Source organism: Eupeodes corollae, chromosome 3 (assembly GCF_945859685.1).
Source record: "Eupeodes corollae chromosome 3, idEupCoro1.1, whole genome shotgun sequence".
In the NCBI taxonomy this organism is placed as follows: domain Eukaryota; kingdom Metazoa; phylum Arthropoda; class Insecta; order Diptera; family Syrphidae; genus Eupeodes; species Eupeodes corollae.
Window position 1 is genome coordinate 23,481,708 of NC_079149.1, and position 14,944 is coordinate 23,496,651.

Consider the following 14,944-nt stretch of genomic DNA (forward strand, 5'->3'; position numbering starts at 1 on the left):
AATAGTGTTACGTATTCGATCTTTAAGACCTTGAACCGATCAATCATGTTTTTGTAAAAAACATGAGGAATTCTTCCTCTTCCTCGATTCCTACGCTTGTTGTCAATGACACTCCTTTAGTTAGCTCTATTGATAAAGCCAACTTATTTGCAAGGCAGTTCGCCGAAAATTCCACCTTACCAGATAGTGTCATGACTCCCCCAGTTCTTGAACGCGTAAATGATTCTATGGGACCAATCTTTTTTCGTACTCGAACTGTGGCGAGAGTTCTTAAAGATCTCAACATTCATAAATCCGCTGGCCCAGATGGTATCCCCGCTATTATTCTGAAGAGGTGTTCTTCCACGCTAGCAAAACCACTGCGTAAGCTTTTCCATCTATCCTATTCTTCTGGGCTCGTTCCGAGTAGTTGGAAAACTGCATTTGTTCAGCCAATTCCAAAAAAAGGCGAATCTTCTTTTCCCACAAATTACCGACCGATAGCACTAACGTCCCTTCTTTCTAAGGTCATGGAAACGCTGATTAATTATCAGCTTAAGAAATATCTTGAGGAACGGAAGCTTCTTAATGACTGGCAATACGGCTTTCGTAGCAATAGGTCCACTGGTGATCTCATGGTTCATCTCACCGAACAGTGGAACAGATCTTTACATCGTTTTGGAGAAAGTAAGATTATTGCACTTGATATTTCAAAGGCATTTGATAAAGTTTGGCATCTTGCTCTCTTATCGAAAATGCGTGCTTTCGGTATCGACGAATCTCTTCTTCGTTGGATTAGAAATTTTCTTTCGAACCGTTCAATACAAGTTGTTTTAGACGGATTCAAGTCTGAAACTCATAAAATAAACGCTGGTGTGCCCCAGGGCTCCGTTTTGTCTCCGACCCTCTTCCTCAATTTTATAAATGATCTCCTGTCTGCTACTTCTAATCCAATACATTGTTTCGCTGACGATAGCACTCTTAGCTTTTCATATTCGTTTCCAGACTCACAACCCTCCTCTTCGGATGTGAAACTGCAACGGCAAAATATGATTAGCTCATTAAATTCCGACCTACACAGTATTGTACAATGGGGAATAAAAAATCGTGTGGAATTTAATGCTTCGAAAACGCAATGCTGTCTTGCATCGTTAAAGCGAGATAAACCGTCTTTGCCACTATCTATGAGTGGCACTTGCATCAACGAAACAGAAAATCTTGACATCCTCGGAATGTGCATCAGCAACCACCTATTGTGGAGCGATCACATACGCGATGTTGCCAAAAATGCCGCAAGATGTCTAGGTTTTTTGAGACGTTGCAAGACATTTTTTTCTCCGTCTGATCTGGCTACAATCTACAAAACCTATATACTTCCGAAACTTGAATATAACTCTCATCTCTGGGCTGGTGCTCCAGTAACTTATTTAAGCCTCTTGGACAGTATTCAAAAAAGAGCTTTTAAAATGATTGGTGACATTAACATCATCAACTCGTTTACATCACTCGAACATCGACGCAAGGTTTCTTACCTCACCCTTTTTTACCGTTATTTTAACGTACTATGCTCTAGTGAAATAGCCAGTTGCATTCCTCCCCTTAAACAATTTAACCGTAATAATCGCGCTTCTAGGAATGCCCATCAGTTTACCCTTGAGCCCAACTTCGGACGTACTATGAAGTACAGAGATTCTTTTTTTAGCCGTACTACGCGAATGTGGAACGCCTTGCCACGCTCTATCTTTCCCTGTCATTGCAATGTTCAGAAATTTAAAACCAATGTACACCGACACCTCCTATCCAACCCTTCCCTCTTTTCCTAATGCTCACACTGTGTCTTTGGCATATTAAAGGTATAAAAAACCCTTTTAGTGTTTGCTAATTATACAAAAAAAAAAAAAAAAAAAGATGGAGTATCGTCTTAAGCCTTATATTTTACATATGCTCCGCCTAAAATAGTTATTAAATCAGAAGATCTCGGTGTCCAATAATGATCACATCTTTGGAAAAATTATATGTTCAGAAAACTTTTTTGGGAACTTGGCGCAATCTAGTTGAAAGTAAAACTGTCTTCCCCATCAATCTTCCAATAGTGGCCATTAAAACTCAATCAGCAACTACACAACGTTGCTGGGTGTCGATCAGCTTCAATTCTTGTCCTAACTGAATGTTAAGGTTTTTGTAATCGGCGCGATTTGTCGAGTTGAAAATGATAACTCTTTTTTACGGCTAAAGGTCACTAAAACCTAAATAAAAGGAACTTCCGCACGTTCGGGAAGTTTTTTTTTGCCAGCCATATCTTAGACACCAGACTGCAATTATATACAATTTTTCCATTTTTTGTTTAAACATATTTGTCTATTAATAAACATTTTAAATTTGATTTTCATTAAAAAATGTAGACTCGTTTTCAAGATAAAGAATTTTGAAACAAAAAGTAATACTGTTTAAGGAATTCAAAACAAAAATGTTTCTATTTTTGATCATTAAGTATTTTTTAGACAATAAAAGGACGTATTTTGTATGCATAATTAGTGAAATCTAGTACCCGTGATGGTTAGTGCGTTGGACTGTCATGCCAGAGGTCTTGGGTTCGATCCCCGTCTATGCCATTTAAGTCTTTTCACTGGTACTGCCTCTTGCGAGGAATTGACAAATTCTCCAAGAGTAACTCTTATTATGAAAAAGTGATTTCTCAAAAAAGCCGTTCGGATTCGGCTTAAAAAACTGAAGGTCCACTCCATTCCTGTCAACATTACTCGCACACAGGAATGGTCAAGAGTTGTAAGTCACTAACCCCTAGTTCTCAACGGATTGTTGCGCCACACAATTTTTTTTTATTTTTAATTCTTGAAATCGGTGCATGAGTTCCTGAGAAAATTAAAAAACAATATAGCCGTTCAAGGGAGGTTCCCATCTGGAGAAAAATAAAAATACAATTTTTTGTACAGATACTTGGCTTTGTTTGATTTGTTTTTTCTTTTAAACTGACTTTTACTAGATATGTTCAGATGGAACTATTTTTAATAGAAGAGAATGAAGGGTTTCCTAGTTAGCAAAGCGATAAAAATTTTAGAATAGCTAGTAAATTCATGAATTTTTAGAAACTTAGCAAAATACAAAATAAATAGCTAAGCTCATAATTATTGTATTGTTCGTTTGATTTTAATTTATTATTTATATACACGATACCGAACAAATTATTTTGTTTCTCTTTTTGCTTAAAATGCATACAAAATTTATTTTTTTAAAATTCTGTTTCAGTCTGTTACTTGATGTTTAAGTTCTTAAACGATATAAGGCCATCACACATAACCTGCAACCTCCATATGGAATCTAAAATTGGTTAATCCCTTAGTTCGATGGTATCAACGTATCGGGGTTGTGCTTAGCTAGTTTGTTGTTTTTTTTTTGTTCAAATGAGAAATGTGTACGATTTTTTTTTTGAGATTTGATTCCTGATTGGTCATTGAGTAGTTTAAGTTCTTCTATCAAGTATAATCAATCAATTTGGAGTCCTTTGAAAATCCACAGAATTTTCCTCTCAAAAATTCTAAGCTTTTTATGGTAGTTTTAGATATCTGCGTATGTTTTTGTTAAACTAGAAAAATACGTACGTACAATATGAAAATAATATGAAAGTGCATTTTTTCGATTGAACTCGTTGAATCACTTTTTTTTTCTTTTGGAATTTTTGAATTCAAATTGAGGCAACATTTTAAAAACTTACTTATTCACGAGCAGTAATTTACTAGCTATTCAAAATGTAAAAATGTATGTCAATTTGATTCCTAAGAGTGTACTGAACACGTCGAAAAGTGAAAGTTTATGAAAAAAAAAAAAAAACAAATCAAACAAACCCATATTGAGTAACTGACATATTTATTCGAAATGTCAAACACTCAACAGTTCTATGGATTTTGATAATTACTAAAAGTGAAGTGAAACTAACCATTTTGTTACTTAAACTTTAGTAAAATCTTCCGGGATGATAAATTATTATGTATTTAAATTTTTATTTATTTTATTTAAAAATAACGTTTTTTCATTAAGTTGTTCATAAATTGATATTTTTGCAAAGATCAATCCTTCAACAGAAATTCACGATTGAAAATAAATGCATAAAATGGCTGGGTCACGTAGAGCAAATTTATACCAACTTGGAGCTAAAAACCGAGCTACATGAAATGATTTGTTAGGTGAGACCAAAGTTAAAGAAAAAAGTGTTTAAGCCGTGTTTTTTTTTTCTAAATTCCAGTGTATAATATAATTTAAAAAAAAAATGACAGAATCAAGCTAAATTTCAACTTAAAACTTTTGATTTTTAAATTTCTCTATACGCCATTATTAAAAACAATGAACTGTCACTGAACAATGATGCCAAGTCATGCAGAACAGAAAATACACATTCAAAACTATGCAGCAAACTAATTAGATATTGTTTTAGTTTTGAAGTAATAAAACCAAAGCTGTGCTAAAACTGAAGTTCTAATGCTTCAAATTTTATAGCTGCTGTTAGCTCAACTCAAATAAAGAAGTTCAATAAAATTTATTTTGTAAACAGAAAAAAAAACAAAAACAAAAAACGTCATCCAATTTAACTTCAGAAACAAAATTCACTTGTGCATATTTATTCCTATTTTCAAGGATTTTTAAGTGTGCCATTGAGTGCATTGAATATGTACTCTTATACTTGAAAATACATGCATATATCTACAACAACAATATACCTACAAGTTGAAAGTTTGTTGTTTTTACAACAAGCGACGACGACGACGCCGACAACGACGACAATAAGGACGAGAACGAGGACGAACGGATGCACGCATCAACATTGTCTACATCAAAAGGAAGGAAATTAATTCGTATCCCTTTTATAGAACCCTTGATATTTATTTATTGGCGAGATATCCTCTCAAAACAAATGAAAACATTACAATTAAACTTTCAAGCTATAAAAACAAAACTGCATCCGCAAGAGGATATCCACTTCAAAAGTACAAATTGTATCTACAATTTTACAAACATATATTTTATATAGTAAACTTAAAACCATTGTATTGTGGTGATGTGTAGTGTATCCTCAGGACTCAATAATTCTGCAGGAGCAGATGTACCTTGTATACGTATTTTCATACTTATACTATGTACTGTAGGTACAATAGAAATAAGCAAGATCCTTCAATTAACTAGAAGTGTTTACTCCGGGGAATTGGTTTACATATAAAGTTGAAATTTGCATAGAAACTTAGCTAAACATTATTCTGAAAATTGTGTTTTAGCTCAAGTTTGAAAAAGCAAAACACACTTCTATACAAAATACACCACCTCCTGCTACGTTAGATACAGAGAGAGAGGTCTTCATGCTTGTTGTTTTTTTCTTCATTTTTGAAGAACCTTTATGGGCTCAGTTGAGTAAAAATGAAAGTGAAATTGTTGAGTTATTTTTCCTCTTCTCCATTTGCATCTTCATCTCCACTTCTATCCATCCATCCATCCATAGAGGATATCCTAGATATTGCCATCAAGGCTATACACAGAACAGCAACGACAACGCAACTTTGACGGAAGGAAGATGAATGAAGACAAATCCTTTTTGTCGGTTCAAATTGGTGTGTTCTCTAACTTAACATCCAATCTTTATAGACAGGCAGTTAAATATACTTACATATATACGAATCTTGTATAGTCTCTATAGGTCTGAGCTTAAAAAGAGATCCTTCTTTCTACAGAACTAGCTATAAGGAAGAGAGGATAATTTATTTTAAAAAGGAAACTATTTTGTTGGAAAAACAGAGGAGTATTTTATTTTTGGGGAAAAATGTTATTTCACAACACAATAACCATAACTTGCCATTTAAGGAAACTCCTTGCGAACAAAAAACAGCAACAACAACATAAAATTAAACTACTCTTAAATGCACATAAATGTGCAAACAAATTTTGAATTTAAGGAATTTTATCCGTGTATGGATTTACAATTTTACACATTTAATATAACCAATTAAGGAACGAAAATCAAATTTTCCAAAGACAAATATATAAAATTGTTGTAAGAGAGAGAGAAAATTTAGTTAGAAATTTATTTTATTAATAAATGGGATTTTTGAATAATTTGTTGTGTTTTATTTCAAAATTGTAAAATCAAATTAAATACCTATGTATGTACATATGTGTGTATAAACATATGTAACTTTTTATAGATACATATTATGGGAGATTTAAAATATTTGGTATATTTTCAGGAATATAATTTGTGAAGAGAAAATAGGATGATAGGTAGGTCACTCGAATTACGATCGTTTTTGAGATGAATTGGTTTAGTTTACCAGATTTGAAATTTTCATAAATATGGACAGCAATTCAATGTTTGATTAAATGTGAAACCAATAAAATAAAATAAGCAAGCATTGAGTTTCTCATTCAGAATGAGTTCAATGGAATTTTACATTGAGAAAACTAATATTTACTTCGTAATTAATAAATTTTTGGCACCACTTTTCTTATGTATTCAAAAAAGTTGATTTATAAAGGGTGATTTCTTAAAAGCTATAGAAAAGTTTTTCAAAACAGAAAAATATAAAATTCAGAAAAAATGCATTATGTAAATCTTTATTTGAATCGTCAGTACAGTCCATAAACCGCACCAAACTGTGACCTTTCTGGATTCATTGGTACCTCTTGCAATGCTTGTGGCTGATATTCACTACAAAATCGACAATTCTGATTTTTTACGTACCCATTGAGGCAAAAATGAGCTTAGAGGCTGAATACAATTTTTCGGTAAAAAAGTGGATCTTCGATCAACTTTCCAAGAGCTCATTCACCAAAAATTAAACGTTGCAGAAGGTCGTTCGCCTTCAATTCTTGCATCAGCTGTATTTCCACGTTGTTGAGAAATAGAGGCCCAATTGCTGCGAACGTCGAAGAATCGATAATTGATGGTAGGCGTTAACACTGGCTAATAGATTTTCTTCAGTTCGAGATCTACGTAAGCGTGTTGGTGGTAATAGCATGAATAATTTCTTCAGTGGGATGACTAACTGACCATAAAATGGAAGAAACGCGCGATGAACTTTATTAACAGAGCAAGCATTTGTTCGTTTGTAAGACTATTCATAGTTAACTTTAAAACCAAACTAAAAATGTTTGACAGTAAAACAAAACACGAGACGTGCGTCAGCTGTTGAAACTACTGTTGCCAAAAAGATAATTGCTAAAAAACCACCCTTTACATACAAAAAAATAATAAAGCTCCTCAGTGCATGCTTAAAAATTCTACCCCCTCTCAAAACGAACAAATGTCAATACCACCTTAAAAATTCCAAATCCCAACCGAACCGCTCATATACTTCCAATATTGGACTCAAACTTACCTTCCAAAAGCTACTCCGTAATAAAGAATACCATCCCTTTTAAAGCTGTCTCGAAACCAACATTCATTTTAATAGATATCTTATCTGGACCCTGTTAAAACATAAAATTTATCATTAAGTTTGAAATGTGCCAAAGACCTCTTATTCGGTCCCGATTGTATTTCGCGATAGTATTACAAAAGTGTAGAAATGCTTTCGTTTAACACCTTACCTTCACATTTATGATCTTTCCCTAAGAACAGTAAATTTTCCAATACATGGAAGAAGTCTAAGATAGGATCATTTTTTCACGGTATTTTAATAAAATGTGTTTTTCTATTTACTTACTTACTTACAGACGCTACAGTTTTGTGGGAACTAGAGCCTCACCAGACAAACTTTCGGCTGTGGTGACGTTTTGACCGAGACGTGGTTGTTATAAGTCCTTTCTTCACGACACCATGTACTTTGTTTTTCCCTCATTAACCTTTGAACCCATTTTGCCGCCTCTGTTTTAATGCTCACAAAAGCCCCATTGACATCAGTTCATCCGATTATGTCAATGTCATCAGCATATGCTGATAATTGGACAGACTTCTAAAAGATAGTGACTCTAGTGTTAGGGTGTGAGCTCTACACTATTCCTCCAAGTACGATGTTAAAAAAATCGAATAACATTCTTAAAGCTTTCTTGACATCGAAAGGGTTTGTTAAGTTGTTTCCAACCTTTTTGGAATAGCGTGAATTGTCCATGGTCATCCTGCTCAAATAGACGAGTTTGGCAGGGGTGCCAAAACTAGATATGACTCTATACAGCTTGTCCCTGTAGATGCTGTCATATGCAGCCTTTAAATCGATGAAAATATGGCAGGTGTCGATTTGGTGTTGTTGGTTTTTTTCCAGAATGTCCCGTAATGTGAATATTTGATCGACTGTGGACTTTCCTGGTCTAAAACCACACTGATAACGACGATGGGCTTTATACGTTCACTTAATACGGCAGAGAAAATTTTGTAGGCGATGTTAAGCAGACTGATTCTTCTAAATCTATAGTTGATGCAGTATAGAGGGCCTCCTTTTTTTCAGGAATACTTAGGTTCTATTCATCGGGCATGATTTCTTCCGACCATATCTTACAGATAAGTTGGTGCATGCTAACAAACTTATCGAAAAAAAGAACGAAAAGTGCATTTATAACTTCGATTCATGAAAAACGCTCTAAGAGTGAAATAACGAATTACCGGCCGATTGCCAAACTTACCGTTATTCCCAAACTATTTGAGTCCATTATCTGTAAGATGTTATGCTTTAATTGTAATTCAATTGTATGTGAAAATCAACATGGTTTCATCCAGAATAAATCAACAATTACAAACCTAATTCATTTCACTTCTTTCTGCTTTGACTCCTTCGAAGATCGTAAGCAAGTAGATTGCGTATTCACAGAATTCAGTAAAGCCTTTGACAAATTGTGTCACAAGACTTTAGTGAATAAATTTAAGGCCTTAGAGTTTAACGACAAATTCTTGACGTGGATCTCGTCTTATCTTAAGAACAGAAGTTATAGCGTTATATTCAGAAATGAACTCTCCGACCAATTTTACGTCAACTCTGGTATTCCACAGGGCAGCCATTTAGGTCCTTTATTATTTATCTTATATATAAATGACATAACATCCGTTACAAAAAACTCCTCCGTTTTAATATGCGCTGATGGCATTAAGATTTTCAAATCTATTAGTTTAATTAATGACTGCTCACAGCTTTCAGAAGATCTTCATAGTTTTAGGGAATGGTGCAATACAAACCGACTTTTATCAAATATTGACAAATGTAAAACTATGTGTTTTACACGCAAAAAAAATTATAGATTATAACTATTTATGAGATTCTTTCTCCCTTTGTAAGCTTTCCGTTTTCTCTGATTTAGGTGTTATTCTTGACAATAAATTAACGTTCTGTGACCATTCTAGGTTTTATTAAACGGTTTTCTCGTGACTTTTATGACCCCTACGTCTTAAAACTTCTTTGTGTATCATTTGTCAGGCCAATACTTGAATACGGCTGTGTTATATGGGCACCATACTATTCAGTCCATATTGACAGACTTGAAAGTATCCAAAAATGATTTATGCGTTTTTGTCTTGGTTTTCTTCCGTTTTCCCAAATATTCACACCACCTCCTTATTCTCAGAGACTTTTGCTAATAAACCTCTCTACACTTTCACAGCATATAAACAATTTAAAGAAAGCTTTTTCAATATGTTATAGTATTTATTTATTTCTATGTTAATTAAAATTTTAAATTCAAAATTATGTAAATAGCTATAAGTTTATAATAACGTTAGATAATTAACGGATTAAATAAATAAATGATGACTTCGCTGATTTTTTCTTGCCTTAATCAGAAAAGCGGTTAATTGAAATTTTGAAACTTCAAACGCGTGCAATCAAGAAGGAACTTTTTAAAACCATTTCCATGTTGTACCTACATTTTTTTTTAGTTTTACGTAAATATACGCAGATAAATAAAACCACCATAAAAGCTTAGAATTTTTGAAACGAAAATTGTGTGAATTTTCAAAGGATTTCAATGTGATTGATTACACACGATTGAAGCACTTTAACTATTCAACGACGTATCAGGAATCAACTCTCTCACAAAAAAATGCATTCACTTTTCTACAGAAAAAAAGTCCGGGATCAAAGAGATTGTACACATGAGCCATTATAGAGTATGATACGTTGATACCGTTGAACTAAGGGATTATTCAATTTTGGTTTACACGAAGGTTGCAATTTAACAGAAACAGAAATTCGGAACCTTAATTTTTATAGGCGCTTTAAGCAAAGATAGAAATAAAATATTTTATTCGGTTTTGTTGAGATTTAAATCTAATAAATTAATAACAAATGTTCAATGTAATAACGATGAACTTATTGCAATTCACTATATAGTAATTTTCTAAGTATTTGACAATTTACTATCTTACCCAAAACAGTAGTGGTTTTGCTAATACTCTTCTATGGTCAAAATTTCATCTGAACACGTCTAAAAAGTGTCGAACCAAACAACCACACCAATTTCTTATGATCAAAACCAAGCAATTTAAAAATATAATAAATGGGATTGAGCCTAGATGGATGCCCTGAGGCACACTAAAGTTCACAATAAACGGACACGAACATTCATCACGAAATATTACATTATATTGTCTAATTTCCAAATATAATGATATAAAATTTAAGAACTAAAACCAGTAACAATTTTTAATTTATTTTAAAGATATTTGAGTAAAAATCGATTTTTAACAGTTTAAAAACTTCTCCGTAAGTTTTTATTTGTTGTTTGAAAAACAGTGTATTGGAGTTTTCTAAAATTCATACTACATATCAAGAACGCTTTTTTGGTACTATGAATTTATTTCGTAAAATATTTTAATTTTTTGTAAGAACATGGAGACATTTGCGGCCAACTAAATTTTTTCTTTAAAATTTTAAATTTTAATCTACAATAAACGGTGTTACATTTGAATTATCTCGACAGAACTCATCCTAAATTTCAGCTTTTTAACTTTCAACTTTGGTATGATTTTAAAAGTTTATCAAAAACAATTTGTCGAATTACAATAAAATTTCAGTTTGAGTTTCAAACGGTCTCAAAGGAATGTTATCAAACTAGCCTCTATTTACTTGCGATGTACAGGAACTATATGGCAAGGTTTTTTTATTTCCGGGATGAGTTGTCCTAGGATGAGTTGTGTCTTCGGATGAAACTAGCTTACCGACAAAAAATGGAGTGTATTGAATAAGTTCATTCAAATACACATAATATTTTTCGAGTATTTCATATTTTTATTAAAATAACAAGATAAGTTTTTTCAACAAATTATAAATTAGTATTCAATAAAATACAATTCGCATAGTCTACGGAAAATTCTATGTGTTTTGACATCTGATTTGTTAAAATTAGTTCCTTATAAGATTCAAAATAGGGCGACATGCTAAAGAAATAATATATATGATGAAGATGCGTCCAGACTGAATTTCAATTCAATCACTAAACAACTGAGTAACAAAAATATTTTTAAGAAAAAATGGAAAATTTGTATATATAAAAAAAATATTTTAAGTAAAACCGGTTTAACGATTTGCAAACAAAAAAATTAAAAAAATTAGGTTTTTTTGACAAATGGAATGGCATTTATATCTTTGAAGACAAAATTATTTTGCAGGTATATTTTTAAATCTGATATATGTAGGAACCTTTTTAGACAGACTCTTTGAATAAAGGAAGTTTGTTCGATTCAGTTGTGCATTTTATTTCAAATGTCTTACTACGTTTTTCACACTTCTTTTGTAGCGAAATCTGTCCCAATAAAACAAACAAAATTGGTACGAAAAAATATTTAAAAAGAGGCTGGAATGCGACCCACACTGATAACTTCCCATCCCGTCTGTCGATATGTCCTGCTTAAAAGTTTGTCTATATGTACTAGTATCAATTTTACCAAATTTGCGTACTATTTTTTGTAGATTTTATTTTTTATGAAAAAACGGACTGTTGGATTTTTATTTAAAAATCATTGAATATTGAAAACAATATTTTCTGTAAAATAAAAAAGTTTGAAGCCAATATCTAAAATTGTTGAAAAGATATTTGAGTCGAAAATCAATTTTTACCAACTTTTGTTAAATTTATTTAGGTTTTTAATTTTTTATACAAAAACTATCAATTCGATTTTTTTCAAAATTTTACTGAATGTTAACAACAGTATTTTTTGAAAGATAAAAGTAGATAAAAGACAATATCTACAATTTTTGAAAAGATATTTGAGTCGAAAATCAAGTTTTACCAACTTTTATACATATATTTAGGTTTTTATTTTTTGTAAAAAAACTGTCAATTCGATTTTTCCCAAAATTTCACCGAATGTTGAAAACAATATTTCTTATAAGATAAAATAAGTTTGAAGCCAATATCTCAAAGTTTTGAAAAGCTATTTGAGTCCAAAATCAATTTTGACCAACTTTTATTAATTTTTTTTCGGTTTTTAATTTTTTGTAAAAAAACTGTCAATTCGATTTTATTCAAAATTTTACTGAATGTTGACAACAATAGGTTTTGAAAGATAAAAGTGAATTTAAGCCAATATCTCAAAGTTTTGAAAAGATATTTGAGTCGAAAATCAAATTTTACCAACTTTTATTAATTTTTTTTAGGTTTTTATTTTTTGTAAAAATTGAATTTTTTTCAAAATTTTATTGAATATTGAAAACAATATTTCTTATAAGATAAAATAAGTTCAAAGCCTGAATTTCAAGTTTTGAAAAGATATTTGAATTAATATTCAATTGTTACCAACTTATAGTAAAGTTTTTTTTAGATTTTTATTTTTTTATAAAAAAAAAATGTCTATTCGATTTTTCTCAAAATTTTATCAGATTTCAAAAACATTATTCTCCGTTGCTCACAATTGTTTTAGAGATGAAATCATATTTTAGTCGTTAAATTTAGGAGGTGACAAATTTTTTTTTCAGTTTTGTTGATTTAGAAAAAAAACCGTTAAATGGATTTTTTTCAAAAAATATACTTCTTTGAGATCATGTCACAGTTTATTATATAAAATTTTATTCAAGTCTCTAGCGTTTTTGGGTCGTAAGATATTTAGGGTTAACCAACATTTTCACTTTTTTTTCAAACTGCTATGGTAAAAAAAACCACAAACGCAATTTTCTTGAGAGCCCTTTCTGCATCTTTCTGCCTTATTATCTGTATAACAAAATTTATTTGAAGTCGATATCTCTTCTGGTTCTTGAGCTATGGACGACGAAAAAAACGTAGCGAACGTACGGACGTACGAACGTACGTACGCACGCATGCACAGACATCTTTCTAAAAATCTTTTATTTTGACGCTAGGTACCTTGAAACGTCAAGAAATGTCAAAATTTTGAATTTGACAAATCGGACCCATTGCAATAACTTCCTATGGGAAGTTAAAAAAGTCCCAAACATTTTAAACAATTAAATTTGCACCATTCTTTGCAGTATTTTTATTTAGTAAACATACAATTATTAAATACAAATTCTAGTATTTTTTCAATGTGTCTATTCGTTTTCTAAATCTTCATTTGGATTTAATTTCAAACAAATATTTTAAGCCTCTTATACCAATTTAAAAACACGATCGTTTACATTTAATTTATTAAAACGCATTTACAAATATTTTTTTCTTTTTTTTTTCAGCGGCACTTCCCGAAGTAATTCTTCGCAATTGTCGCAATTGCTCACCCCAACAAGCTCAAAATGCTCAAAAACTAACAACATTCTTACAAACACGTTATCCTGATGTTTGGGCGATGCTAATAAGAAAATACAAAGGAGTTTAAGGATATTTCACCTAAAGCCAGTGCTTTCAAAAACAAAAACCTTTTAAAGAGTGATCATCCAGAGTTTAGTAAACATCTCCAAAAACCACCAGAAAAACAAGCAAGAAGTTGAAAATAGAGCAGCACAATAGTATTCGTCATATCATTAAATGCATATAGTCGTCTTAATAATAAATTAAAAAAAAATATAAAAATAAATTATTATTGTCCAAAAAATTTGGATTTTGAAACTTATTATTATTAAAAAAAATCATTATCAATAAAACTAAAATCAAAATAAATAAATTGCCAAAATATTAGTTCAGGTGGTGGAGGTCATATTGTTTTTTTAAAGTTCCAAAAAATAAGCAATAAATTAATAAACTATTATAAAGAGTGTGATATGTCAAATAAATTGTATGGAGGACTTAAGTGCTCCAAAATTAGTATTCCATATTCAATCTCTTTGAAGTGGTTGCTAAATTAGAAAAAAATGCAACCATTTTTTGGATATGAACAAGAAAAAATGAAACAAATTTAAAGGACTAAAAATTTTAATAATCAAAAATATGTGATTTTGAGCTGCTTTTAAGGGTATCGTTTGCTTAAAGCTTCTAAGCAAACTTAAGAAGAAGAAACAAATATATGAATTCCACCACCTTTTCAAAAGTTAATTTAAGCATTCAGCTAAAATTGTAAAAACAAAAACAAAGCTAACAGTGTCCATGTTTAATATTAAATACTTTAATGTGACATTATATATAAATACAATTTTGTTTCTAATAAAATTTAAATAAATAAATTAAAAAAAAAAATACGGACAGATGGACGTTTATTACACATATTTTTGATGTTTATTTTCATTATCATATTTAACCTTAAACCTTCAAGTTTCATAGGATGTCTCTTAAAATATAGAGTCACTTCCATGTGCCGACGACGAACGTGTAGCACAACACAAACACACCACACCGCAGGATAAACCAACAAACGTTAACTCATCATACAAATATGTTATGTATTCCAATGCAAATGACACATGAGGGTCGTGTCATGTGTCAGTCTGTCGGTCGGTATGATGTGAAAATGAGAATATATTTTGTATCCTTTTACCCTTCCCTTGAAATATGCAAAACAAGAGTCCTTAAATGGGAAATATATAGGTACATGAGCCATATGTATGAGGAGGTGTATCATGAAAAAAGATATTGTGGAGGTTCTTATGAATAGAGATACACC

General features: G+C 31.4%; 1 protein-coding gene across 1 annotated transcript in view; it reads left to right on the forward strand.

The window, feature by feature from the left end:
• The window catches only part of LOC129952236 (uncharacterized), a 58,269-nt gene extending 43,720 nt beyond the window's left edge, over positions 1 to 14,549 (forward strand). Inside the window, exon 2 of the mRNA XM_056064728.1 lies at positions 13,584 to 14,549. Within this exon, the coding sequence (XP_055920703.1) occupies positions 13,584 to 13,726 (143 nt within the window). The 3' untranslated portion in view covers positions 13,727 to 14,549. The remainder of the gene's footprint in view (positions 1 to 13,583) is intronic.
• The last annotated feature ends 395 nt before the right edge of the window (positions 14,550 to 14,944 follow it).